The sequence below is a fragment of the Miniopterus natalensis genome, chromosome 3, assembly GCF_054644295.1.
Source record: "Miniopterus natalensis isolate mMinNat1 chromosome 3, mMinNat1.hap1, whole genome shotgun sequence".
NCBI lineage: Eukaryota > Metazoa > Chordata > Mammalia > Chiroptera > Miniopteridae > Miniopterus > Miniopterus natalensis.
The window spans coordinates 99,351,082-99,377,136 of NC_142083.1; the positions used below are offsets into that span (position 1 = coordinate 99,351,082).

The 26,055-nt window shown below is 48.3% G+C and overlaps 2 protein-coding genes across 3 annotated transcripts in view; one reads left to right on the forward strand and one right to left on the reverse strand.

Moving 5' to 3' along the window:
* The window catches only part of DNAH3 (dynein axonemal heavy chain 3), a 147,512-nt gene extending 137,828 nt beyond the window's left edge, over positions 1–9,684 (reverse strand). Inside the window, exons 1-7 of the mRNA XM_087815176.1 lie at positions 9,466–9,684; positions 8,660–9,055; positions 5,940–6,044; positions 5,030–5,252; positions 3,420–3,492; positions 2,876–3,041; positions 890–1,079 (exon numbers count right to left, since the gene is read on the reverse strand). Of these exons, the coding sequence (XP_087671302.1) occupies positions 890–1,079; positions 2,876–3,041; positions 3,420–3,492; positions 5,030–5,252; positions 5,940–6,044; positions 8,660–8,689 (787 nt within the window). The 5' untranslated portion in view covers positions 8,690–9,055; positions 9,466–9,684. The remainder of the gene's footprint in view (positions 1–889; positions 1,080–2,875; positions 3,042–3,419; positions 3,493–5,029; positions 5,253–5,939; positions 6,045–8,659; positions 9,056–9,465) is intronic.
* A 1,634-nt stretch (positions 9,685–11,318) lies between these two features.
* LDAF1 (lipid droplet assembly factor 1) lies at positions 11,319–25,260 on the forward strand. 2 transcript variants are annotated; one of them, XM_087815823.1, is made up of 5 exons: positions 11,319–11,376; positions 13,152–13,350; positions 18,300–18,468; positions 20,212–20,347; positions 24,334–25,260. In XM_087815823.1, exons 2-5 carry the CDS (start codon positions 13,255–13,257, stop codon positions 24,410–24,412), a joined length of 480 nt encoding a protein of 159 aa, XP_087671949.1. In that variant the 5' UTR covers positions 11,319–11,376; positions 13,152–13,254; the 3' UTR covers positions 24,413–25,260. The 2 variants fall into 2 exon arrangements, with proteins under 2 accessions (XP_087671949.1, XP_016078218.2); XM_016222732.2 differs by lacking the exon at positions 11,319–11,376 and having other exon boundaries at positions 12,950–13,350.
* Positions 25,261–26,055: the final 795 nt, after the last annotated feature.

Below are 26,055 nucleotides of genomic sequence, written 5' to 3' on the forward strand. Positions count from 1 at the left end.
TACGCTCCAGGAGCTGATATTCACTGTGTGGCAGAAATAGCAGGTGCGAGTGGTCAGAGTTCAAGGTGACAAAACTGGAGAAGTAGGTTGGGGCTGAAATTTGAAGGACTTTACATGTCTATCCTTAGGAGCTTGGTTCTACCCTGCAGTAAACACGGATCCATTACACTGACACCATTAGAAAGTTAATTAGGACATTAAAAATAACTAGACAAGGCGGGGAAGGGAGCTGTTGTCCAGATAAAGCAGGGAGGTAGGGAACTAACACGATCGTCCCTCCTCTTTGACGTGGTTCTCACATTACTAACCACCAGCAAACAGTTCCCCTGCCCCACTGTGAGCGCGACCGGGGCCAAGGCTGAAGGGGAGTGAGGGTCAGTCAGACGTCCTTCAGCACCTGAGAGCTAACAGCCTCATAAGGCAGCTGAGACCCAATGGAAGTGCAAAGACAAGGCCAGCCTTAAATAACAGTAGAGACTCAGGGGCACAGGCGAGTTGACAGTAGAGACAAGAAGTGTCCTGAGTGCAGAAGATGGAGTGACCGCTGAGGGTCGTGAGAGGTAAGCACAGTTGAGAGGAGAGGCAGGCACTGTGTGTGCCACTCATAGTGCTGCCCCGGGAAGCAGCACCTGTTGCCTGGCCCGGGAGCTTGTTAGACACGCAAGTCTTGGGCCTGCCCCAGATCTGCTGCATCAGAGCCGGGCCCCCAGGTCAAGTGGAGGCAGGTCAACTCGGGAGAGGGCTGGTGGGCATGTGAGTGGTGGGGGTGGGGGCATTGGAATGAAACGTTAAACGGTGCTTCTGGCATTTTCAGAGGGACGGGGGCAGAGGACCGAGTGAGGGAAAGAAGGCGCCCCGCGGGAAGCCCGCCCGCTGCCGCCCGGCTTACCGATGCTCTTCTTGAGGCTGCTGTAATAGTCACTCTCCTTCTCTTCCACGAGGACGCTCACCAGCGGCTCCAGGAAGGGGTTTGTCAGCAGTGCGTGAGGAATCAGCTTCGAAATCCGAACCATCACCTTGTCGTCCTCGGGGGCAATCATGTCTTTTCGGATTCCGTTGGTCAAGTAGTAAGCGTATCTCTTCCATAAACAAACCGCCGGCAAGAAAATGATCATGATGGGTGAACTGTGCCCGCCTGCCCACACCATCGCTGCCAGGAGGCCGTGTTCACGCAGCACCCCCCACCCTTCATGCGCTACAATCATGCCGCCTGGGCCTGGACCTACGCCCATTGTTACGAGGTCGATGGCTAGTCTCCCCCAAGTCTCGGGGATTCGACCAAAGCTAGAGAGATTTCAGTAAAGTACAAAGAAGGACTTGTCGAACGCCGTGCAGACAGGAACAGAGGCACGAGCCCGGGGATGGGGCTGCATATCTGATGAGCTCTAAGAAAAGGCCTGAGAAGCTCCTCAAATGGACTCAAGTAATTTTCTCTCCTCAGCTACGCTGACCCTCTACAGAGCAGTTTGATCCTGTGGCTTATAGCTGTCAGTTGGGAAAAAAATCCCTGAAGACCTAGTGGGATTTATGATAGTTCTAACCCAACCCTGGGCTTTTGATTTAGAAAAGCAACAGATGCACACACTCAACACAAGTGGCCCAGGCGGCCTGGTGACACGGAAAGTTTTGTTTACTGAGGGCTTGTCTTTAAGCTGCTGGGTGACTGAGTGGCTCTAGAAATGAATCACTTCAGATGGGTGGGAAGCACCGAGTGGAGGAAAGGGTTTGGCATCAGCTTTGAGTGTCAGTGCCCATTGGCCATGGTCAGAAGAGGCTGAGCTCACCTTTCTCCAACCAGAATGGAAGCTGATTATATAGAAAAACTCCCAAACTCCCTCATTATAAGAACTGCCTGGGGTGGGGAGAGAGGCTCTGGTTAAAATGCAGACTCACGGGCCCTTCTCCAGTGGTTTGGGGTTTTAAACAAGCACTTCAAGTGATTCAGGCAACTCTGAGAAACGCTGGGTAGCTCTTAAAGGCACAGAGGCTTTGATACCAGCCAGACCTGGCCCAAGGCCTAGCTTTGCCTCTTACCCGACTATATAACCCTGAGCATGTGCTGGATCAGACTTTACATCCCAGTTTCCGCACTGGACAATAGAAATGACCATAGGACCCAGGTCTTGAATGGGATCAAGCAAGGGTTTAGCATGGAATTTTGCCAACAGCACATAGTGAGTTTTTATTGTTAATCATTTTATTATACACTATAAACTTATAAGCTATTTACTCTAAAGTTTTATTGTTCTTCTTTTAAGATAGAGGTTAGAAACTCAAAAGGCTCCCTGGAATCAAGCAGGTAACATTAACAAGTGAAAGTTGGCTGGACATAAACAAACAATAAGGAATGGCGGAGGCTGTGACAAACTGGAGAATGTGTCTCTCATGTGTCTAAAGGAGGCAACTACTTCTCAGCTTCGAAGATCTTAATTTTTCAAGAGAGGTTAGAAATCTAGCTTACGTGCAATTTCCTTCATTTTCAAAAAACATCGACAGACCAAATTCAGCCTATGGTAGGGTTGCCAGATGTGTTGGGATATACTTATACTAAAAAAGTATTTTTTATCTGAAATTCAAATTTAACTGGGTGTCCTGTTTTGTGTTTTGTTTTTCAAAATCTGGCAACCCTAGCTTGTAGGTCACCTTTTTGCAACTTACGTTCTCAGAGGACCCAAAGGTACTGGTTCCTAAGGCTCACTAGAGCAGAGAATGCATTCGCAGACACCCCCCGCCCCCCCAGACTGTCCTGGGCTCTGGACTTCGGGATTTTTAAAACCTGCCCTGGGTGATTCTGCTGCTCTCCCCAGGTCAGAATCACTGAGATGCCAATAGCGACACCCAGTAAACGGGGAGAAAAGCAGGGATGAGCGCGTACCTCCAGGTCTGATTCAGATGGCTTGGCTTCTTTCCTCTCTTCATCCGTCTCCTTCTGTGACATCACATTAATCTGCTCTTCTGGGCTCATAGGTCTGCTTCCTGGGGTGCTCATCACCACCTTCTTTCTGGATGAAGAGGTCGAGGTGTTGCCGGCCGACTTGGCCCTGGAAAGAAGATGCGGCTCAGCCCCTGGTTCGTGCAGAGGCTCTGAGCCGTCCGCCCTTCTTTCTCCAGCCACACGAGTGTCGTCCTGCATCAGAAGCCCCTGCTCCGTGTCGTCTACAGCAGGCTGTGTAGTCAGTGATGACCTCTAATGTGGAGCACTGCAGAGGCATGTTAGCACTGGCTTGCTCAGTTGGTTATTTTTATTTAGAGTCTAACATTTTTTTTTAGATAAAGGGGATTTGTGGAAAAACGCCTATTGGTTACTGGGTGTCCGGGAATGCTCTGAAGCCGAGGAGAGCATGGCTTTAGCGAGACCACAGCCTTTTCTGGTTCAGCCTGGTGTCCTGAAATCCCTTGCACCCTCAGGGACACCTTACCTGGTGGAATCATCTTTGTTTCTGGAGGGGAACTTCATTTTCTTCTTGCTGGGCTCTGATGAGTCTTTTGGTGCTAGAATAGTGTAGAAGAAAGACATCAGTGATGGGCAGTGGCCTTGGGTCATCCTCTGTCCACAGGGACATGACTCTCAGGGCTGTCCAGGAGCATACTAAGGGGGTGGACTTGGTGCGGTGGGATGAGGCAGGAGATGTGGGTTCTGGTCCCACCTGCACCAATCATTACCTTGGTGACCCTGAAGAAGTGACTTCATCACTCCAGGCCTCAGCTTCCTCAACTGTGAAATGGGGATGAGCACACTGTCCATTCATCCATACATTTGACAGATGTTAGTAACTGCTACTCGATTCACTCTCCAACCCTGTTGCTCTGTTTTCTTAAATGTCAGGTGTTTTATTGTTTCATGTTTTTTTTTTAAATAGACTCAGACTTTTAAACTTAATATATTTATATTAAAGGGAATATTATATGGTTATCATAAATTTAAAAAAAAACAGTATTATTTGCAATAAATAAAAAATGCTATCATTTGCAATAGAGGGTAACTACAAATAAATTTTAATAAGTGACATAAAATTCTACTATTCAACTTAAGTTTTTAGCCTAAGGAAATTAACAAATAATAGAGAAATGTTAACAACATACTAATATTAAATCGACATTCTGAGAGAATCAAAGAGAACTGAGGGCTCAAGATGTATTTCGAATTCATACTTGAGGCTCCTCAACCTACTCCAGATATAACAGTAATAGACAAAATACTCTTTAAAAATTATAAAAAAACATTGCTCCAACATACATCTAACAAGAATTACTAAAGGATACCCTTAAACAGATATATGTGTGCCGGGTGGGATTAAATAAATTAATACATAAAAAGTACTATGGTCAGCAGCTTCCAGGATGGCCCCCAATGACCTCCACCTCCTGGTCCCGTGCCCTTGTGAAATCCCCTTGAATGTGGGGTTGGAAACTCACTCCTAACAAACAGAATATGGCAAAAGTGATGTCACTTCCAAAACTAAGTTCCAAACAGACTGTGGTTTCTGTCTCGCTGGCTCTCTTCCCTCTCCTGTTCCCTCTGAGGGAAGCCAGGAGTTAGGGCTGCGCCATCGAGAGGGCCACGTGGCAGGAAACTGATGCCTGTGGTCAACGGGCAGTGAGGACCCGAGAACGTGAGTGAGCTTGGAGGAGTATCCTTCCCTAGTGACCTTTACATGACTGTGGCCCTGGCTGACACCTTGATTGCATGCTTTTGAGAGACTGAGCCGAGCCACCCAGTTAAGCCATGCCCAGATTCCTGACCCACAGAAACTATAAGATGTTAAGTGGTGGTTGTTTTAAACTGTTAACTTTTGGGGTAACTGGTTATACAGCAATCAATTAGCACAACTGCATAGAGAACAGTCCTTGGTGCACTGTAACGCAGGTTCGTGGTGTGTGGTAAATGTAAGGTTAGCCATTACAATGATTCCCATTTCACAGATGAGAAGACTGAGGCTTGCTGAGGTTAGCTGCAGCAAGAGGTGAAGCCAGGACTACAACCCAGGATTACAAATCTCCCTCCAAGACCCCATTCTGCCTCAAATACCTGATGGCAACTCCTGAGTGATCCTTTCCCTAGGGACACTGATGGTGACCGGCTGGTAGACCTTCAGCAGGTCCTTCAGCTTCAGGTCCTTAGCGTTCAAGGAGTAATTGTTGGCAATGGAATCGCTGGGTCCACGGTGGTGGTGCTGCTCTTTGAAGGGTGCAGCCAGGGTCCACGATGTGCGTTGCATCAAGGGGGGATAAAAGCTGTGCGACATGACAGTCTACAAGGGAAGGCACGCAGAGTGAGACGCAACAAGAGCCAAGAGCCATCTCTTGCGGATGGCCCTGGCCAGTGTGGCTCAGTTGGTTGGGCACTGTGCCATGCACCAATGCCCAGGTGCCCTGCCATGCACCAATGCCCAGGTTTGATTCCCTGTCAGGGCACATGCCCGGGTTGTGGGCTTGATCCCCAGTAGAGGGCCTGGGCCCAGAGGGGTCCCTGCTATACTCTCGCTGAGACTCACGGAGTCCCCCACGCCTTATGCTGCTCCTAGCTTCTGCAAACTCACTGCAAATACTTTCTGCATGGACGCCAACTGTACGTCTCTGACTACTGCCAGTGTGATTTCTGAAGTCAAGGATAATAGTGGGCTTTCGATAAACAGTGAGTTTGTGAGTCAGGTAATTGATTTCTATGGTCTTTATTCCTTGGGGACATGGCTATGAAGTAGAAATAATTACTCTCACTTTACAACTGAAGATGAAGAAATCCAGAGTTTAATTACACAGCAGGTAGGTGAGGGGGCCGGGTTCTCACCCACCTTTGTGCTCCTGCATAGCTCTTTCTCCCTCACTGCTGCAGCCTTTCCCGGTTACAGAAATGACCAAGGCCCCTAATCGCACTTGTCAGTCTTGACTGCCTGCCCCCCACTAGTACTGGCAGGGGACTAGCAGCCAGGTGAGCAGACCTGATAGACTTCAGACGGCTCCTCGTTAGCAGAAGCAGGCAGAGGGGGCAGCTCGGGCCGCTTCTGGCAGTGGCTCATGTGATGTATCGAGTCAGTTTTGGGAATCTGTGGGAAATGGGAGCAAAGTCACTCTTTGGGAATTAGGAAAGATTCCCAAGCCTCTAGGTTGGTGAGGAGCAAAGAGATCCCCAGGAACATTTCAGGCACATTGTTCTGCCACAAAACACTTTTGTCATCTCCATCCGTTGCGTAGGTCTCATTTTTCATCATCAGTCTATCTTTCTGCCAGTGCCTCCTCCTTGGCTACACCTCTATGAGCAAATGCAGATATTTTTTTCCCCGGGGAAGAGCCCATATTCTAAGGGCACCCCAAGCTGCCCTACCCTGGGTTGTGATTAAAGGGGTTGTCTTTAAAAAATACTCTTGCGTTTCACATATGCAAAATTCCAAATAGAAATTTACTCATGCGGTAGCATTATATGTTACGTGTGTTTAACATAGCAACTCTATGCTTCCTGTAGAAAAAAATATCACCCGAACATGTGGGTGTTGGAGTCCACCATTCCTTTCAGTGAGTGTATATTGGGAGTAAGCCTCGGGTGCACTCTCAGTTACCAAGTGTCTCCCCCGAGCAGAGCTGAAGTGACGGCAGTGTTGCCAGATGCTGTGTGTGCTTCTGTCCTACAGTCCAGCCCCTATGTGCAGGACAACTACTTTATCTGGGGCAGTGACTGAGACACTGCAACTTCTTCCAACACTGCAGGAAAACTTCTGGGCTGGACTTACTGAGAGGCGTTGCTGTTCAGCACATTAAAAATAGTTTAAGAGTGTGGCTCAATTGGTTGGGTGTCATCCCATGCACCAAAAGGTAGCCAGCGGGTCCAATTCCCAGTCAGGGCACATGCCCGGGCTGCAGGTTCGATCCCCAGCAGGGGCCTTGCAGGAGGCAACTGATCTATGTATCTCTCTCACTTCGATGTTTCCCTCTCACTTCCTCTCTCTATAAAATCAATAAAAAATAGTTTAAGGGATTTTCAAGGGCAATTTTGACTTTCTGTGATTTTTCACCTTAGGCAATGACTTTGGACTGAACTCCTGTGTAATATGAGACATTATTAGATTGATTTGATTTATCTGGATCAGCAAATTATGTCATGCGGAGTAACTGGCAATGGGTAGTGGAGCCAGGAATATATACATCAGGTGTTGGCCACCCCCATTCCCCAGCCAACCCCTCACTGATAACTAAACCTTGCAAAATAATAACAACATCTACCATTATTTCAAATTATTATGTGCAGAACACTTATGAGAATTTTTATACTCATGTTCTAGCTGAAGAAACTAAGGCTCAGAGAGGATAGGGAATACATGCTAGCCACACAGAGGTGCTTTTAAATGCACATCACTCCATATCCCAACACACTGGAAACAGTAAGTATTACTCACACAAAAATTCCTTTAGGAATGTGTTGATCTTAAAAATAAACAAATGTGCAAACCCATAAACAAAGATGCCTATCGAGCCTGGGATCTTTAAAAACAGTCGTTTTCACTGATCCAATGGCCTCATTCGGTGGTTCTCAAAAATGGTGGCACCAACCAACAGGGCTTTATGAAACATGGGGATTCTCAGGCTCCACCTCAAACATGGTGAGCTTGAGACCCATGGACTCTCTTGTTAATCAGCTAAGAGAACTTGCTTTGTTGGCTTAAATCACTGTCTGTCTCTCTGCTCTTGACCTTGGTTTGAAGGATCTAAGAAATGAGCAATCATCTCCAAGAACCCTCTCTTTCATTACTGAAATGAAGATCTGCACTGATGAGGTAAATAAAATGGAAACATCCCAGCACCAACTTGAAAGAAGCCGGGTCTTCCCAAGCAGGTACTAAACTATCCAGGTGGGTTTGGGCAGTAGTACTTGCAGGGATATGAAGTCATTCATGGATTCCTTCAGGGTCCCAGACGTACAACAGATACTGATGGATCAGTTAGGGTTTTCTGTATTTTGTCCTTGCAACCAAGGTTTTGTGGTCAGTGAAAATCTTTCCCTTGGCCTAGCTTTTAAATCTGTTTCAAATAAACATCTTCATTAAAAGAGAAACATGCAAACACCACTTACAATGTGCCTCTGGGCACTTCAGGTATGGCCACCTAGTAGGTCTTGGCTCTTACAGTGAGATTCTGGCACCTGGATTGGTAGAACTGTTACTTTCATGTGAATTATTTCTGACTACATGTGATGTTTGCATGTCCTCCAGAGAAGCCATTCCCTGAAGGACCCACTATAGCAGAGTCACTCCAGTCTTAGCTAAAAGGAGACTCCAGAGCCATACTCCACACCTTCTGGATCAGCATCTTTGGGAATGAAGCAAAGTCTCTATGTTTTAAGACACTCCCCAGGATATTCTGATATGCAGCCAGTCTTGGAAACTGTGGGGTGGAATATATGGTCCAATGACCTTAAAAGTGTAGGGAAGGAAACAACAGGAAGATTGGACTAAAACTTGAGGATTGGACTAAAAAAAGCCTAATTCAGCAAAAAGCATATTTCAAAGGACACAACATAAAAATGTGATTAGCACACGTGCTCAGTCAAGGAATCTAACACAGCAATCGGTCTATGATCAAAACATCCCTTTCCCATCCACTCCCCAATTCCTTGTGTGTTGAAAATATGGCTTAAAAAAAAAGAAAACACCTTAAAAATCATACATACCTCTGGAAATGAGCAGTCCTTGTCATTCATGTTGTATGTTCTAATTGAATCTATTAAAAAATGAAAAATGAATAAAGAGTTCGCAGTCTCTTCCTCTCCTACCAGTGGCTCCGAAACTCACACTTCCTTAGAGCACAATGGGGATGACACAGAAAATGGAACCTTCCCAATGTTCTGAGCGCTCTGTTCATAGGGCTGCCTCTCTGAGGTCACACACTGCAACCCCCTGAAGAGTTCCCTGGTAGAAGAGGAGAGAAAGGGAAGCTAGAGAATAAAGAGGCAGCATTGGGATTCTGCTCGGCTTTGGGCTGTGGTTCCAGCTCCCCTAGCAATGGCCACTCTTCCTTTCCACCCAGCTGCTCCTCTTGGATCTTTGCCAGGAACACACCGAGTTCACTGGAAAAACGGAAGCAGAGTTATAAATTAAAACAGAGCACAGGGAGGAAGCACCCCCCGAAACAACATCCCCAGCAGCCTGAACTCTTCCCTCTCCTCCCCCCGGCTGCTTTAGCATTGGAGGTGGTGTAGCCAGGCTGCTGCGTCTGTTGCTAAGGAAGGAGAGGCCTCTGCTGTGCCCAGATACAAGACTGGGCTTGACTTTGCTCAGTGTCCTGGTGTCTCCCTTTGCTGGAGGTTCAGCCGGGCAGGAAACACAGTGACAGCAGGGAAGATGAGAGGGTGTTTAGGAATGCAGAGGCGAATGGCATTAAGGGACTTAGCATTTGGGGTAAACAACAAAGAATATTTTAGTATAAGTCTGTCCCATTCAACAGTTGAACATACTAATATTAAAAAGTTATGCTTACCTGAAATTGAAATTAAACTGGGTGTCCTATATTTTTATTTGCTAAATCTGGAAATACGGAGAAAAGAGGTCCACTAGGGTCTAGGTTGTCCCCATCTCGGTGGTGTGAACAGTTTAGGGTCTCTACCTATTGCTGGAAAATTTTCACACAGTCCTATTCAGAGCCCAGCGCTCCTGGCAGGTCTGTCCTGAGGCCTGAGGTAGCTGCTTAGCCAGGGTAAGTAACTGTAAAGACATAGAAAAGACTGCACATGGATTTGTTTCACTGACCCATCAAGTGATCATCAACAGCCACGTCCTGATGCTGTGGAGAGATGCTAAGATTCCAGTCATCAGGGAATAAATAATGTGTTGGAGGAGGCAGCTGACACACAAGGAAAAGCGAAGCCTGGCTGGCCCTCCAAAACTGGCAGAGGTGGGAGGAATTAGGGAATTCACAGAGGCGCCCCTAGATGGCATCCTTGAACAAAAATCTCAATGAAAGCCCCAATTCAGCCTTCTGACACAGCACCCACCAGGGAATAATGGTTGTAAAGTATTGTTCTAAAACAAAACACACAAAAACCCTTTCCTGAGTGGGACACCCACCATTCTCCAGCCACCATTAGCTCCCGTTTTCTCGGCTGTTGTGGAGCTAGAGTGTGATCCCTTAGCTTATTATTATCATTATTATTCCAGCTTGTTTTTCTATCCACCAGCCTGATTACTTCTAGAAACACGAGTTGGTAGAAGTAATATCATCACATATTTTGGAGCCTATGTTTCAGCTAGGTGCTAAGTTCTTTACAGCCAGTCCTCACGGCAACCCTGTGGCTGCTTCCTCTTCGCCTAAAGTTATTTTCCAGGGTGCTATGGGCACAGGCCACAGAAGAGATGTAAATCAACATCGGTCCCAGGATGGAAAGTGCCTGAGAATCAACCATTCGCAGGCCAGCTCTCAGGTCTATCATTTTACAGATAAAGCTGAGGCTCAGAGAGGTCACTCACCCAAGGTCAGAGAGTGGGAGTCAGCCCTGGGAGCAGAGCCCAGGAGTGCCCCCCGCAGCCCATGGTCTTTACCAGTGTGCTCTATGGCAGTGGTTCTCCACCAGGGATGGTCGTGCCCCCAGGGGACATTTGGCAATGCCTGGGGACATTCGTGGTTGTCTCAGCTAGGGGGAAGGGGAGTCCTAGTGGCATCTAGTGGGTCGAGGCCAGGGGCGCTGCTCATCTTCCTGCGGGACAGGCCCCTCAACACAGAACTTCCCAGCGCAGGGAGTCGCTGGCGCTGCGGGAGGGCTGGGGAGGCCCGGGGGCGTGTCCTGGCCCTGCCCGGGACCCAGGACGTACTTGGCTTAGACTCTCATCTATGAAAAATGGAGATACTCACCCACTCTGCCTTTAAGACTCTCACTAGCTCATTACGCTCGCATTTGAGACTGTTAAAAGCCTGCCAGCTGAAATCCTGCCTCACACACCCTGAGCTCGAGATGCTTCCAGAGGAGCTGCGTGTCCACCTGCCCCAGCGGTGGCCTGAGCGCTCTCGCGTCGCCAAAGGAGAGTATATTAAGGGCAACTCTGTGAGCCAGCCTCCCCTCCTGGGAGCCTCTCGGGGCTTGTCCGGGGGGTTGCAAAAGGCTGGCGGCTGGGGGGCGCTACTGCGCTGCCAAAAGCCCTGAGCAGCCGCTCCGTGCACCTTCGGCGGAACGCGCGGGATGCAGGGCGGGGCGGGGCGCGGGGCGCGGGGCGGGGCGCGGGGCGGGGCCTGGGGCCTGGGGCGGGGCCGGGCCGGGCCTGGGCGGGGCCTGGGCGGGGCCGGTGGGCAGCGGGCCCCCCCTCGCGGGCGCGGCGCGCCCCTTCCTCCCTCGGCTCCTCCCGCTTCCTCCGCTCCAGCTGCAGACGCGGGTAGCGCGGCCGCCGGGGCCGGGAGCAGGTGAGAGCTCGCGGCTCGGGCGCCGGGGTACCGGGTGCCCCGCTGGCCAGACCCCCTTGCGGGGCAGGGCGGGTGGCGGAGCGTGGGGCGGGGCCCGAGGAGGCCGTCGGGGCCCCCCGCCTGCACCCCCCAGTTGGGGAGTAAGTTGAGCGCCGTCCCGGAGGCCCGGCACCGGCCGCGGCGCGCACCCTCCGCGCTCGGGTCCCACACCCGCCGCTGCCCTGGGGGGCGGCTGCCAGCCCAGCTCGCCCGAGCCCCGCCCCGCCCCGCCCCGGGAAACCTGGGCGAGGAGCCTGCACTCGTCTTCTCGGGGTTCATGAAAACGGGTGCCCTCCTCGCCGGGTCCCTCTTCTCGCGCGAGGACCCCTCCCCGTCACTGCAGTCCCCCAAATTCTTGACGGGGCACAGGACTCCCCGTCTCAGCCTCGCGGTCCTCTCGGCCCGCGCCCCCCCTTGGATTCCAGGGCACTGGGCGCCCGCCGCGGCCCCTCCGAGGCTGAGAGGCGGGAGGACGGGGTGGGCCGGCCCGAGGCGCCCGCAGCCCCGCCCCCGGGGGACGGTTGCGCAGCAGTCAGCGGGGAGGGGGGGTGGGGGGTAGGGGGTGGGGGGGCTGCCCTGGCCCTGGGCGGCCCAGCCCACGCCCGCCGGTCGGGCTCCCCAAACCGGTCCGGGTGGCCCTGAGTTTCCCAGGCCCCAGGAGACCAGCAAGGGGAGCTGGGCTCACTGCTGCTCGGGTGGAAATGAGACTCGAGGGGATGAGTGCTGGGAACATCCCAAACCCAAGATCCGCGCCAGCTGCAGTTTCAGACGGGGCGAGGAGGGGCCAGTCGTCCCCTATCCAGGGGTTCCTGTTTCATGGAAGGGATTGTGGCAGAGGGTCTCTAGCTGAGGTGATTAAAATGTGCTTCAATTGTTACTAGACCCTATAATATTAATAGATACCCCTACACACACACACTCAATAAAAAGAAATATGGGAGATTGGGACCCTGCTGGAAATGCCAGGCTTCCGAGTCACAGAGTGTAACTGTGGCCAGGTCTACCCCTCTGACACCTTGTTAAGAGGCAGAGACTTAGGCACAAGTAAAGAGAATGACTTATGGCACAGCGAGGTGGGAGCCAGCCAGCTTGGTGTGGGTGGTAATACAGAAATTGGCCCTCATTACTGTTGTTTGAGAAAGGCTTTCTGGGGCAAAAAAAAAAAAAAAGGCATTGGGACTTGAAATAGTGTAGTCTGCTTTCTTGCTTCTACATTCTTTTCAGTATTTTGTCAGGCCAAAAAATAAACATAAGCTCTCAGACATACCATTAACATTTTGTTAGATGTCCTTCTAGACCTTTTACTATGGGACATGTACATAAAATATTTGTGTAACCATATGAAGTACTTACAATTTATTCTCATTTATGGACATATTTCCATGTCACTAAATACCTCTATTATTTTAATATACAACACTCCATTGTATGAATTCATTATTTAACCAATTTCCTACACTTAGCCTTTTTCCATTGTTTTGCTACTTATTATATGTTATAATCAGGGATGCACTGTGCACCTTTTTGGTGCATTTTGATAACCTGTTTGATTATTTCCTTCATGCTTCTGGAAAATAAAGTGTTGGGTCAAGGTGTGTGCAATTTGAAATTTTGATAGATATCGCCAGGTTACCTCCATCTGCACGCCCACCATCAGTGCGTGAAGATAGTAGAAGCTCTTGCTGCGCCAGTTGGGTGAGACCACTAATGGTTTAAGAAACTTTTTTTTCCTCCAGTGACAACAAGAGACAGGGCAACATGAGAGATTCGTCTGCACCCTACACTGGAGAGCTTACTGGTTGAAGAATTAATCCCTGAGAGGCTGCAGTGTGTTGCAGCATGGCCAAAGAGGAGACCCCGGGTGCCTCGAAGGACTTGCAGGAGTTGCAGAGGAAGCTGTCTTTGCTCGTAGAATCTGTCCAGAATAACACAAAGGTCAGTTCCCACTCAGTGTGTGTAACAGAAAATCCCAAGGTAACATTAGCTTAAGCACCACAGAAAGCTATCCCTCAAGCAGGAAAAATGGGGAGGTGGGTCAGGAGTCTTTCTAGCTTACCACCCTGCCGTGTCTAAGTTGTGACCTTCAAACCCATTGTCCAGGATGGCTAGCATCGGCCGTCGTGCCTGTATTCCAGGCTACAGGACGGAGGAGAGGGGAAGGGAGACTTGCAAGCCACCCTGAGTTTCAGGAGACTTCCTGGAAGCCGCACATACAACACATCCAATTTCATCTCACAGATGAGAAATTCAGTCACATGACCACCCCTTGTGACAAATGCTGTTCTTTTTTAAATATGTTTTTATTGATTTCAGAGATGAAGGGGGAGAGAGAGAGATAGGAACATCAATGATGAGAGAGAATCATTGATCGGCTGCCTCCTGCATGCCCCCTACTGTCTCCTGCACACCCTTGAAACCCAGGCATGTGCCCTGACTGGAAACGGAACCTGTGACCTCCTGGTGTATGGGACAACGCTCAATCCACTGAGCCACACTGGCCGGGCCAAATGCAGTTCTTTAGCTGGATGTGGAGAGGCTACTCTTAGGCTGTGTCACAAATACCATGGTCTTTTTAATTTTGTTATTAATTTTTGCTTATCTGTTACCCTGAAAATGAGGGCACCAAAGTCTACATTAAGATTTGAGTTCCGTTTTCCATCAGTTCAGTTTTCTACCAGTGTCCAATAGAAATATGATGTGAGCCACATGTAATTTAAAGTTTTCTAGTGGCTGCCCTGGCCAGGGAGCTCAGTGGGTTGGAGTGTCATCCCATACACAGAAAGACTGTGGGTTCAATGCCTGGTCAGGGCACATACCTAGGTTGTGGGTTTGATCCCAAGTCTGGGTGCATATGGGAGGCAACCAGTCAATGTCTGTCTGTCTGTCTCTCGCAAATAAATAAATAAATAAACAAATCCTCAGGATAAAAAAAAGGGCCACATTTAAAAAGTAAAAGGAAACATATGAAATAAATTTCAATAATATATTTTATTTAATCTAACATACCCAGAGTATTATCATTTCAACATGTAATCATAAAAATTATTAATGTAAAAAGTTATTGAGATGGTTTACTTTTTTTTATACTAAGTCTTTGAAATCCAGTGTGCATTTTACACAGCATATTTTACTTTGAACTAGCCACTTTCCAGGGGTTCAGTAGCTATTCCATGGTGATGGGACTTGAGATAGTATATTTCACTTTCCTGCATATTTATCTTTATAGCTTTCTTTTATATGCCTTTCAGCATTTTGTCAGAGAAAATAACAGCTCTCAGATACGGTATTATTAACATTTTGCTGTATGTCCTTCTATACTTTTTTCTGCACAATATACCCATAAAAATGCAGCTGTGTGGGTAACAACGCGAACTGTTTTGTGATCCTTTGGTAGTGGGTAGCACACTCCACTACGGTCCACTTTGCGATCTAGAGTAATACACTCGATAGAGATCTTTTCTGGACTTGTCCCAATGCCTCTGGCACTCTGTGGATTTAGACAGCAGTTTTCTAGTTAGCAGGCTGAGACTCTTGTTACTAAAGTTAGCTCAGTAAGGAAGTTCTTCAGGCTCATCTACCTTCTACGCTTGATTCTCTATGTTAGTTGTATCCTATAAAGTCACCTCCAACACTGAATTAGCAAATACTGAGCCGCTGTTCCTAGGGGAAATAGAGGATTAGGAAATGGAAAACTTCTGGTCACAACATTTTCATCAGTGATAAATACATACCTGTTTTATGAATATTTCCGTTTAAAGAGACCTTATTTAATATGTATGGTTAACTCACTAACAGTGACCTCACAGCCAACTAAACCTTGACTCTTGCCTGAGTGAAACGCACCTAGCACATTTTGTTTTCTCTGTAAGGCACATCACTGCCTTCTTACACATGGGTGCCACTGTCAATAGTGAAGTCACCAACAAAAACACACATGTAAAAATTTGGGGGAAAAAGGTGGCACTAAATGGACCATGGAAAGGACAGTTGTTCAGAGAGTTGAAACTAGATGGCAGTGTCACCTGGCTTGACTACAGCTGGGAATGTCTGCGTCAGGTCACTCAGATTTTTTGCGGCTTTGTGCAGGTTCACAAAAGCACCACAAGTATGTGTCAGTTTTAGTGAGCAGGCGATTCTGCAAATCCACAATTAGTAGAGAATGACTGTATACTAATTGACTGAGCACTTACTATAGGCCAAACACTGGGTAGGTATTTGGTGTGTCTTAATATTTACATTCATCTTCTGAGGTCGGCGTTCAAGCATGTGAACTCTGGCTTCTTGGCATTCCTCCCTTTTCATCTCAGACCCTCAGCCATGGCCATTGGAGTAGATCTGGGCTAGATAACTTCCCGGTCAGCTGACTCCCGGAGCGATGGGACACATCAGTCGGCTTAGCCCTGATGTTCCTCAGAGAGCCCTAAGGTAGAGTGGTTTCTCTTAAAAATGTTTATTGAATTAATATTAATTGTAGGGCCCAGATTCAGAAGAGGCTGAGAAAAAGTAGATTCCTTAAGGACTGGAGGTAGCACTCCTGCTTTCCTCCTCCTGGGTCTGCACCCAGGCCCCGTCGAGGTTTCTCCTGTCATCCCACTTTCCAACCACATCTCCTCTTGCCTCTGTGCCACCAGCCTAGCCTTGGCTATCAGCATGGCTTGTCCGGTTTCCCACAAATCTTCCTAATGGCCTCTTGCACATGACTGCAGGCTCATCTTTCTTAAATTATTTTTTTGATTCTGTCACAGTCCTACGCAAATGCCAGCAGTTTGCTTCCCTTTTTTTTTTTTTTCCTATTTTGGTTTTGTTTTGTTTTTTTACTTTCCTATGGAAGTGAGCTGTGTATATAACTTTAAAGTTTCTAGTAGTCACATTAAAAAGCATAAAAAGAAACAGGTAGAGTTAATTTTAATAATATATTTTATGTAGCCCAGTATATCCAAAACAACATAATTTCAACATGTAATCAATATTAAAAAAATCATTAATGAGATATTTTACATCTTTTTTTTTATATACTTAGAGCACTCGATTCAGATGCTAAGTTTTTGTTGGAAATACATGATCTCTATTCAGAATTCATAAAATTTTCAGTTGAAAATCTATTTGAGACATACCCAACTTATTTGAAATGTAATTAAAAACTTTCCAATGACTGAATCAAATTTCAAATTTTAAATATAAATTCAATTAAAAATCCAGTTCATCAGTCACACAAACCACATTTCAAGTGCCCAATAGCTACCATGCTGGCATCCTGTGTTCCACCCTCACCTGCTCCGTGATAACTGTGGCTACTGGGGCTGTTGTTTATAAGAATCAGAAGAGACCAGCCTGTCAGAGGATGCCCGGGGGACTTACTAAGGATATATGTGGTCTGGAGCCTGAAAGCCGTCAAGACCTGAGACAACGCAAGGGGCCAGCCCCACTCCTACGGCCCTCTCGTGGTCTCGCCTCTTTTGCCTTCAGCCACCCTATTGGGAGAATCTTGCTGTGTTCTGATACTAGATTATCAAAGCTGGTAGTCAAGCCAGAGGTGATTCCTGGTACTGTTCCCTCTGCTTAGAGAAGCTGCATAGCCAAGTCCTTGGGAGTTTTTGTCGAAAGCAGCAGCTGGAGGCAGAGTAGCCAGTGGGCACTGTGCCCTCTGCATCTGTTTGGGAGAACGTGTTTGTCCTGCCGTGAGAGGTCTCCTCTGGAGGCAGTGCTGATGCTCCGAGCCCCGTGGCCGTGGCTTCCAGAGCCGCCTTTTCTAGTTAAGGAGAGTGAGCTCTGCACTTGGGTCACTGTCAGGTTGAGCTACCAAACCCTCCTGCCTTCCAGCCTGTCCTAGGCTCCCACCATTTGAATCACTTGGGTGGACAACTATTTCTAGAAGGCACATGTGTTTCGGAGTCATGGTGCTGTGATCATTGTAGCTTGAATTATGTCTTCATTTCAGCTGCTGGCCTGCAGGGCTCTAAGAAATGAGACACAGAAAGGACCAGTTTTTACTGGGAAAAGTTGTGGAATGATGGAACCTTTCAAGGGAGCGGGAGCTAGCATGTCAGGTCCGAGGAGAGAGCTGGCGTGGGGCCCAAGGAGAGAGGAAACCCATCCTTGCGGAGTCGCCTAGGGCCAGCTCTGCATGAAAGCAGACCTCCGCTGAGCTGGACCACAACATCCTGAACCTGGTGAAGAAAGATGATCACTTATTAACGCAGCAGAAGCCTGCAGGAGCCGTCAGCCATGGCCCAGCTGTGGTATCCAGGTTGACGATGTAAAAGCACTTTTCCTGTCAGGTGGCAGTTGAAAGCATTTGACATTTGGAGTAAGAGGATTTAGCTTTGAATGCCTCGATTTTGCCCCTTGGAAGCTGCGTGACTCTAGGTGACTCATTTAATCCACTCTTTCTGAAACTTTAATGGGTGTACACATCACCAGGGGATCTTGTTAAAAAGTAGAATCTAATTCAGCAGGTCTGGGGGCAGGGCCCGAGATCCTGCATTTCTCACAAGCAGGTGATGCCCGGGTGGCTAGGACCTAACCTCTCTGCACCTCTGGCCTCAGCTGTGAAACCTCAGCTGTGAAGTAGGAGGCAAACTGCATGGAAGCAATTCTGTGCGTGCTCCAGCTGAGGGCGTCTGCCCAGGGCGGGTGTGGAGTGCTAAGTGGCAGAGCAGTGGCTGGGCCATTCCTCCTTCCCCAAGACTTGAGTGGGCGGGGCCCTCAAACCTGCTGTTTGTTCGCAGAGGCCTGAAGTTGCGGATGTGATGACTCATGTCTTGGGAAGATTGTTATTGTGTTTGCTTCTTACTTAGGCGCCTTCCAGCTCTGACTGCTGGCTGTGCGGCCTGCAGCTGGGCATCCGCGTGCATTCAGTCCTGGCTCTTCCTTTCTGCCCACAGGTGGCTGCCTTTATGAGGTCTCCGGCAGGCCAGTGCCTGGACGGCCACCCTTTCGTGGCCCTCGCCTTGCTGGTGTTCGTGGCACTGTCGGCCGTTCCTGTTGGCTCCTTCCTGCTCCTTGTGGTGCTTACCTCCCTGGCTGCTTTTGTGGGAGTCATGTTGCTGGAAGGTATGCTGCTTAGTTATCTGCCCTCTTGGAAAATGACTCAGTTGGGAGAACAGTACTTATTGGGCACCTGAAACTCTAGTCAAAGGTCCCTATTGTCAAAATCACATCGACCAGGGCAGCTTGTCAGAAGAGTTAAAACATGGACTCTTGTGTCTGCATTAAAATTTCACCTCCGCTGCTGCAATTTTGGACAAGTTACTCACCCTCAGTGAGCCTCAGATTCCTCATTTGTAAGACAGGGATATAATAATACTGTCTCAAAGGGTTGTTGTAAGGATTGAAACTGACAGTTTCATTAACGATTTAGCACAATCCACGGCACAGAGGTGCGTTTCCGTGAATGCTGACTGTTACCATTAAACTGAGAGGCCACTGACGCCACAGCGAGTTACTGAGCACCTGCTGCCTGCCAGGTGCCTTGCTAGGTACCAGGTTCCCCCTTCACCTTTCCTCCTGCAGTTCCATTACCAACTCTCAACTTCTTCCTGTGTTGCTAAGTTAAAATTACCGAGAAATCAAATCTGTTTGGCTCAGTTTGCCTTTTCAAATCAGATCACAAACCACAACATATTGGCCAAAGAGATGGTTGCCATTGGGTCAGGTGATGCCTCTGGTCTGTCCTGTGGCTTCCCAGAGCTAAGCGCACCCAGAGTTGTTTACCTGCCCAGGGGACTGGACAAGGCAGTTTACACTTGGAGAAGGTGGGCATGGTAGGCGATAAGCCAAATACATTCTGGCAGAGTGGTCATTCAGTAAATATTGATGGGCAGGTGGGCAAATGAATGACTGGGGGAGGGAATGAATAAGTACTGCAACAAAAGCGGGTTTAGAGAGAAAGATGGGGTCCCCTTCATTTTGGTGGTATTATGCAAAGCTTTACAGAAGACAGAACTTTAAGATGCATGATAACTTTGTTTCCTTTGGGCAAGGAAGGGCTTTCTAGACAGGAGGAACAGCATGTGCAAAGCCTTTAGAACAGTGGGTCTCGAACTTGAGTGTGCATAAGTCTTGCTTTTTGAAAATGCTGACTTCCAGGCCTCATCTGGAGATGAGGTCTGGGGTGTAGTCCATAAATCTGAATTTTTAACTAGGCTCCTGATGTGTTTGATTCTCAGACAGTGTTTATTGGCCACGCTTCAGAAAACATTGAGCTAGGATTTTTTAAGTCTTTATGGAAAGGCAGCACATTATTTATATCCTATGGTTTCCTTCCTTTTTGGGGTACATTCCCAAAACTCTCATCATGGCTGTGGGAATGGAGTCCTGGGCTCTCTGTCCACCCCCGAGGCAAGGGGAAGGATGTTTGCTGTACACCATTTGCCATGTTATTAGTTCTACATTGGAAAGAGGGAGTTTGTTATGAGGGAGGCCAGGGAAAGCTGGGCAGACAAAAACTACCACAGTCCATCACACACGTGGTAAGTCATTTAATTTCCGTGTCAGCACTTAGAGGTATTTATTATTTTGTCCCTTTAACAGATAAGTTAAACGGAAGCTCCACACAGCCCAAAATCACACCATGAAAGACTTAACTAGCATCAGACTCAGGCATGTCTGCTGTGAAAGCCCATGCTCCCTCCACGGTAGCTGTCCCTGTTTTCTCCCCCACAGACCCCGTTTTATGAAAAACGTATATTCTCACTTAAGAAAATCTGAGTTAACTGTTGTTTTAAACACAGTGGTCCCAGGTCTGGCAGCTCCCAGCTGCTTTTGATGAATGTTGCTAACCAAGCTCTCCTCTAGGACTGGTCATCTCTGTGGGCGGCCTCTCACTGCTCTTTGTCCTCTGTGGCTTGGGCTTCGCATCGCTCGCCATCTCAGGGACCATTGTCATGTCCTATGTGGCGGTTTCCAGCCTCATCAACTGGTTTTCTCCCAGGTAAGTATTTGCCAATGTAATAATTGAATCTTTTCCACTTGTGGGGTTTTTACAAATACTGCCTAACCCCAGTCAGTTTCTAGAAGCAAAATTGTACACCGAGCGTGAGTCTGGTGCTTCGCGTCTCAGCACAGCGAGCGTGAGTCTGGTGCTTCGCGTCTCAGCACAGCGAGCGTGAGTCTGGGGCTTCGTGTCTCAGCACAGCGAGCGTGAGTCTTGGAGTTTGTTTCTATGGATGACTCCTAAGTGCCAGCTGCCTCCCTGGGGCCTTGGCCGAGGAACACTGACCTGTTGTGTATTTAACTGCTGGAGGGACACCTAGTGCTGTGGTGGACTGACTGTCCGTAATGGGCCATTATCCTAAGGGGTTTTCAGAGGTGATTTTTTTTTTCAATCCTTAGATTTTGTCCTTTGTCCTTGTAGATTTTTGAATCTGGGTTCCAAGTGGGATGTGACCCTTGTGCTCCATTTAAGCTCTTGCTGAATTAATGGTGGGAGCTAGTACCCACTGAGTGCTTGCTCCGTGCCCGGGACTCTGTCGCAGACTCCTCGCCACCACCCTGGGAGGCAGGTGCTGGCCCCGTCCTGCAGCAGGGAGAAGCAGACCAAGTCCCAAAGCACAGGGCGGCAGGGAGGGGCTCAAATCCAGCACAGTTAACTCCAAAGCCTCTTACCCAAGATACAAAATGACTTTACCATGGGGGTCGGCAAACACTTTCTATAAGGGGCCAGACAGTAAATTTTTAGACTTTGCAGGCCTTGTGGTCTTTGTTGCCACCACTCAACTCTCATGCTGTGGTGTGAAAGCAACACAGACGTTAGGCAGATGAGAATGAGTGTCACTGTGTTCCAGTAAAACTTTATTTACACAAATAGGCGGTAAACTAAGTTTGCCCGAGGGCCGTGGTGTGCCAGCCCTGCTCTAAGAGAACCGAGAGGCTGGATTTTGTTTTTCTACAGAAGAGCCCTTGCCCGGCCGGGCGTGGCTCAAGCGGTTGAGCATCAACCTAGGATCCAGGAGATCGGGGTTCGATTCCCGGTTAGGGCACATGCCCAGGTTGTGCCTTGATCCCCAGTTGGGGGCGTGCAGGAGGCAGCCGATCAATGACTCTCTCATCATCGATGGTCTTAGAGGAGATAAGAGGGGCCATGTTGGTCTGTTTGGCTCGTCGAGGCTGACGCGTCTGAGTCCGGGGCCCTCCCTGCCGCAGCCGGCTCTGCTGTACCCGAGGCAGCAGCAAAACTTAGACATCGAAAAGGACGGTCAGGGTTTGTCCTTGGTCTTCTTTTCCTCCCCTTTTGCTCCCAGACAAGGCGCTCGGACCCATTGTTTTCTCGATGGCGGCAGTTCTCAGCCTTGTTCCCAGGTCCCATTTTACCTCCTTAAACATGATGAGTCTCGCCCTGGCCGGTTGGGTTCAGTGGTTAGAGCGCCGGCCTGCGGACTGAAGGGTCCCGCTTTGACGCCGGCCAAGGGCACCCACCTCGGTTCCAGGCTCCATCCCTGGCCCCGGTCGGGCGAGTGCGGGAGGCAGCCCATCAGTGTGTCTTTCTCACATCGATGTTTCTCTCTCTCTCTCTTTCTCCTTCCACTCTCTCTGCAAAGCAATGGAAAGAATATCCTCAGGTGATGATTAAAAAAAAAAAGATGAGTCAGAGAGCTTTTGTTTATGTGGTTTCATTATATCCACATGGAAATCATAACAAATCTAAAAAATACGCATTTAAAAAGGACAGTATTACCTGTTGATATCAAAAACATGTTTTTATGAAAAGTGACTGTTTCCAACACAAAATGAAGGGAGCCAGCGGCCTCGTTCCGCATTTTGCGGAGACCTTGGCCGGCTGCCTTGGGCGCGGGCGGGCGCTCGCTCGGGCACCGCGCTCATCCCCTGGGTGTTACCCGTCTGAAGTGTTCGGAGGTGACCCCGCCTCTCAAATGTGTGGCTGGAAAGACAGGAGATGCTTTTCAGACGGCTAGGGATGGTCTTTGACAGCACCAACACTCAATAAATGGCAGCTTCTTAACGGTTAAACTGAAAGGGGAACTTTTTGTGCATTGACCCCTCATTTAAAGTCATCGGTAGGTCCTGAGACTGAGCAGAAGGGTGAACGAAACCAGTTTCCACGGGTGATTATGTAACCGCGTTGCGCTCCCCCGGCATCTCGTCAGTGCTGTACCAAAAAGGCGTGATTCGATGCCCTGCCGTACTTTGTTATATTAAAATCCACTGGTCTATCTTGTACTTTCAGTAGACTTATTTAACCATGCAGGATTTTGTAACTTCATGCACTGGTCATTGGAGAATATTGGTTCATTGGGTCATGCCGCTCTTCCAAATATACTGTGGAAAACTCCAGAATGAGAGTGAAAAAGACATGTCGTGTGTTATATGTTATTATGAAGATAGTTGTCACCTGAAAACCTTTGCATTACTGAATTCTTCAAAACTCAAGAAACAGATAACTCTCTTCTTAAATGGTCCAAAGCATAGGGGAAAAAGAGGAACTATCCACTTTTTTCCATGATGCAAATGGAATTTTGACCCTAAAACAGAAGATAACACAACTAAAATTTTTTTTAAAAGAAATAAGGAAGCAGAACTATAGGGCGTTCTTATGGAAACTGACTAAGCAATCTGTGTAGATAAACTAGCCTTTGAGAAGGAGAGACCATGCTGCTTGGCCGGGCATCAGCAAGACCTCAGGGCCTGCAGCTGGGGAACGTGGGGAGCCAGGGAAACCCGTGTCTGTGTAGAGCCACCACATCACCTCACATACGTCACACTTAGTCCCCCAAAGCAACCAGAGCGTGTCTAGCCTCAGGTAGGGATGCTTTGGCTGCCAAGTAATGAAAAATCGAAGCAGATTCCAGCTTAAACCAATAGGAGTTTATTTTTATGGCATAACAAATGTGGTGCCATCAACACACTGCCTTCCTGTGTTGCTGTCTGGAGCCAATTGGTTTGGCACCTCGTAGCCACAGGGAAGATGCTGCCGCTCTGGCTGCACCCACTTCATTCAAGGCGAATAAAAACGAGTGTGCACTCAGCGAGGAGCCTGGCCCTGTCTGTCAAGGAATTGAAATTTTTCCCAGGACCTCTCCCCACCCTCCCCCAACCAACCTCCTTGGCTAGAGTTTTGTCAGATGGATGCTCTGGGTGCCGAGCTCTGGTGTGCAACAGTGGGTGTCGGTGTTGGCAAGACCCCTGGGAATTCTAAGATAATCCATAGATCCAGTTACGTTAATATCAACAGCACCACCTGCCCTCCACTTCCCTCTGAAACTTGCCATCACAGGGACTGAAAAAGACTTACCTGTTTCTTTCCCCCCACCACCTCCCTGCTGTTGAAGTCATCAAGAAATAGTCAATTAATTGGAACCTGAAGATATGGGTCTGAATCCCAGCTCTGCCATTTTTTAGCTGTGTGATCTTGAGCAAGCTGTTTAACTTCTCTGTTCTCAGTTTTCTTTTTCTTTCTTTATTTTTTAATTTATTGATGCGAGAGAGAGAAAAACACACAGAGAAACATCGATCTGTTGTTCCACTTATTTGTGCTTCACTGGCTGATTCTTGTATGTGCCCTGATGGGAGATGGAACCCACAACCTTGGTGTATCGGGAGGACAGTCAAACCAACTGAGCTTCCCGGCCAGGGCTCAGGTTTTTTTTATTGGTAAAATAGGGCTACTCCTTGCTCTACCTCTCTCCCTGGATTGTGAGAACACGGACAACAATCGGGGAAGGCGCGATATCCAAATAAGACAAGGGAAAGGGGCTCTCACCCCCTACGTCCATCTCAGTCCCTTTAGCCTCCCGTGCCCTCAGTTTCCTCACCTGTAAAATTGGTATAGCCCGCAATCTGTACAGCTACAAGCAGCTAAAAATAAACTAACAGAGAAGGTCACCTGTCAGCTGTGTGCACTCTCAGCACTGCTCTTTAAAGAGGCCCTGGAGCTAACCACTTCTTCTTGTTATCAAACAGGCCTCTGGCCCAGCACTCCAGCGGCGACTGCCCGCTGGCTATGAAGCCTGCAGGCGTGGAGGGGCTCTACCAAGAATGACCTGACGGACGGAGCATTTTTCCAGTCGTCTCTGGAAGATTGTTGGACCATACCTGCCCCTTGGGATTGTGGCTCGGAGGGCGCTATGACTAGTCAGGCACTCCTTGGATGTGTCCTCTGCATTTTCACTTGTTCGTAGGATCCTGCAGTAGCCACTTGCAAACTACCCGCCTCTCACCCCTTCTCCCCAGTGATGCAGACTTGACCTTGGCAGGGTCCTCAGCCTCGAGCCTGGCCACGTGACCCCAAGGTCGACTTGACCCAAGGATCTTGTCAAGGGCCCAATTTGAGGCAATCATGGATTGTTTTTCTTTCTTTTTTTTTTCTTCTTTTTTTAAGAAATGAGAATGCTATTTATTTCTCCATTCATTTGAAACAAGAGTGAGGGTAGGAAATATCCAAAACATAACAAACCCTTCTGTTTTATTAGCTTTTTATCAGAAAGAACATCAACATTGGACAATAACGGACTCTCAAAGTTGGAAAACAGTCCAAACTTAATTTTATAGTCAAGAGCATTTTTTAAAAAGTCTAAAGGAATAGCACCCACTGTGGAGCACTGTTAAGTGATTTTACTCTTTGCACTTGATACTTTTGTATTGTTTTAAAGGACTGTTAAGCCGTTTCTTTAAAAAGTTCTATGAAAATGCTGAAGGGCTACAGAAATTTTAAAATCCTATGGGATTTCTACTTCAGTGCTTTATGTGCTGTGGCATTTTAGTCAATAAATATTTGTTTAGATGAGCTTTTTGTTTCACTCTTTATTCCTGTCCTCTCTAGGCATCAGACCCCCTTGTTCTTTCTGTCGATTTCATGGCAGATCCTGAGTAAAAGGGCTTTTTCAGTTACTAGTGGTAGACACTCAATTCAGAGTGGCTTAAAAAACAGGGTTGCGGGACAGGGATTCATTTCACTCAACTAAAAAGCCAGAGGGTAGGCCTTCAGGCACTGCTGGATCCAGGGGCTCGAGTGGTGTCATTAGGCATCGCTCCCTTCGTGTCTCAGCACTGCTTTTCCTGGCGTGAGCTGCTCTTTCGGGCAGGCCCTCCCTGGGTGGACATCAGCAGTTCTAGTCTCACATCAGCCTTCTAGTTAGCACTTTGTACTGGACAAGGAAGCCACTCTTTTCCAATAGTACGTACAGATCTTGTGGGTTTGGCTCTGAGTAGACAGACTTGAGTCATGTGAGCAACCCTGGACCAATCTCAGCGACCAGGGGGATGGAATATGCTGATAGGGCAGGGCCGGGGCATGCCCTTCAGGAGCCAGGGGAGAGTGAGGTCAGCTCCACTGTTCCACACAGGGTGGGGGGACTGGGGTGCAGAGGGATGGGAGGAGACTCACAAAGGAATATCAGAAGAAAAGGAAATGTTAGCTAGGCACACAAAAATAAATGTGGGCTACTTGCCACAGTAGGGCATAAAGGCCTGAATTTGGAAACTCTTAGCATACCGTGACAGCCATATCTGTCACTAAAAGTGCCTTCACCTCTCCCAGAGAAGAACTGCCTATTCCTGCCTGAACACGGGTATTAGTATTACCAGGTAGTGTTTACTGAATGTTTGTTTCCTCCATGCCAGTGTCTGCTATCGTGTGTCAGGCTCTCCACTCCTGGGCTCTGAGGTTTCAGTGACGCAGAATGA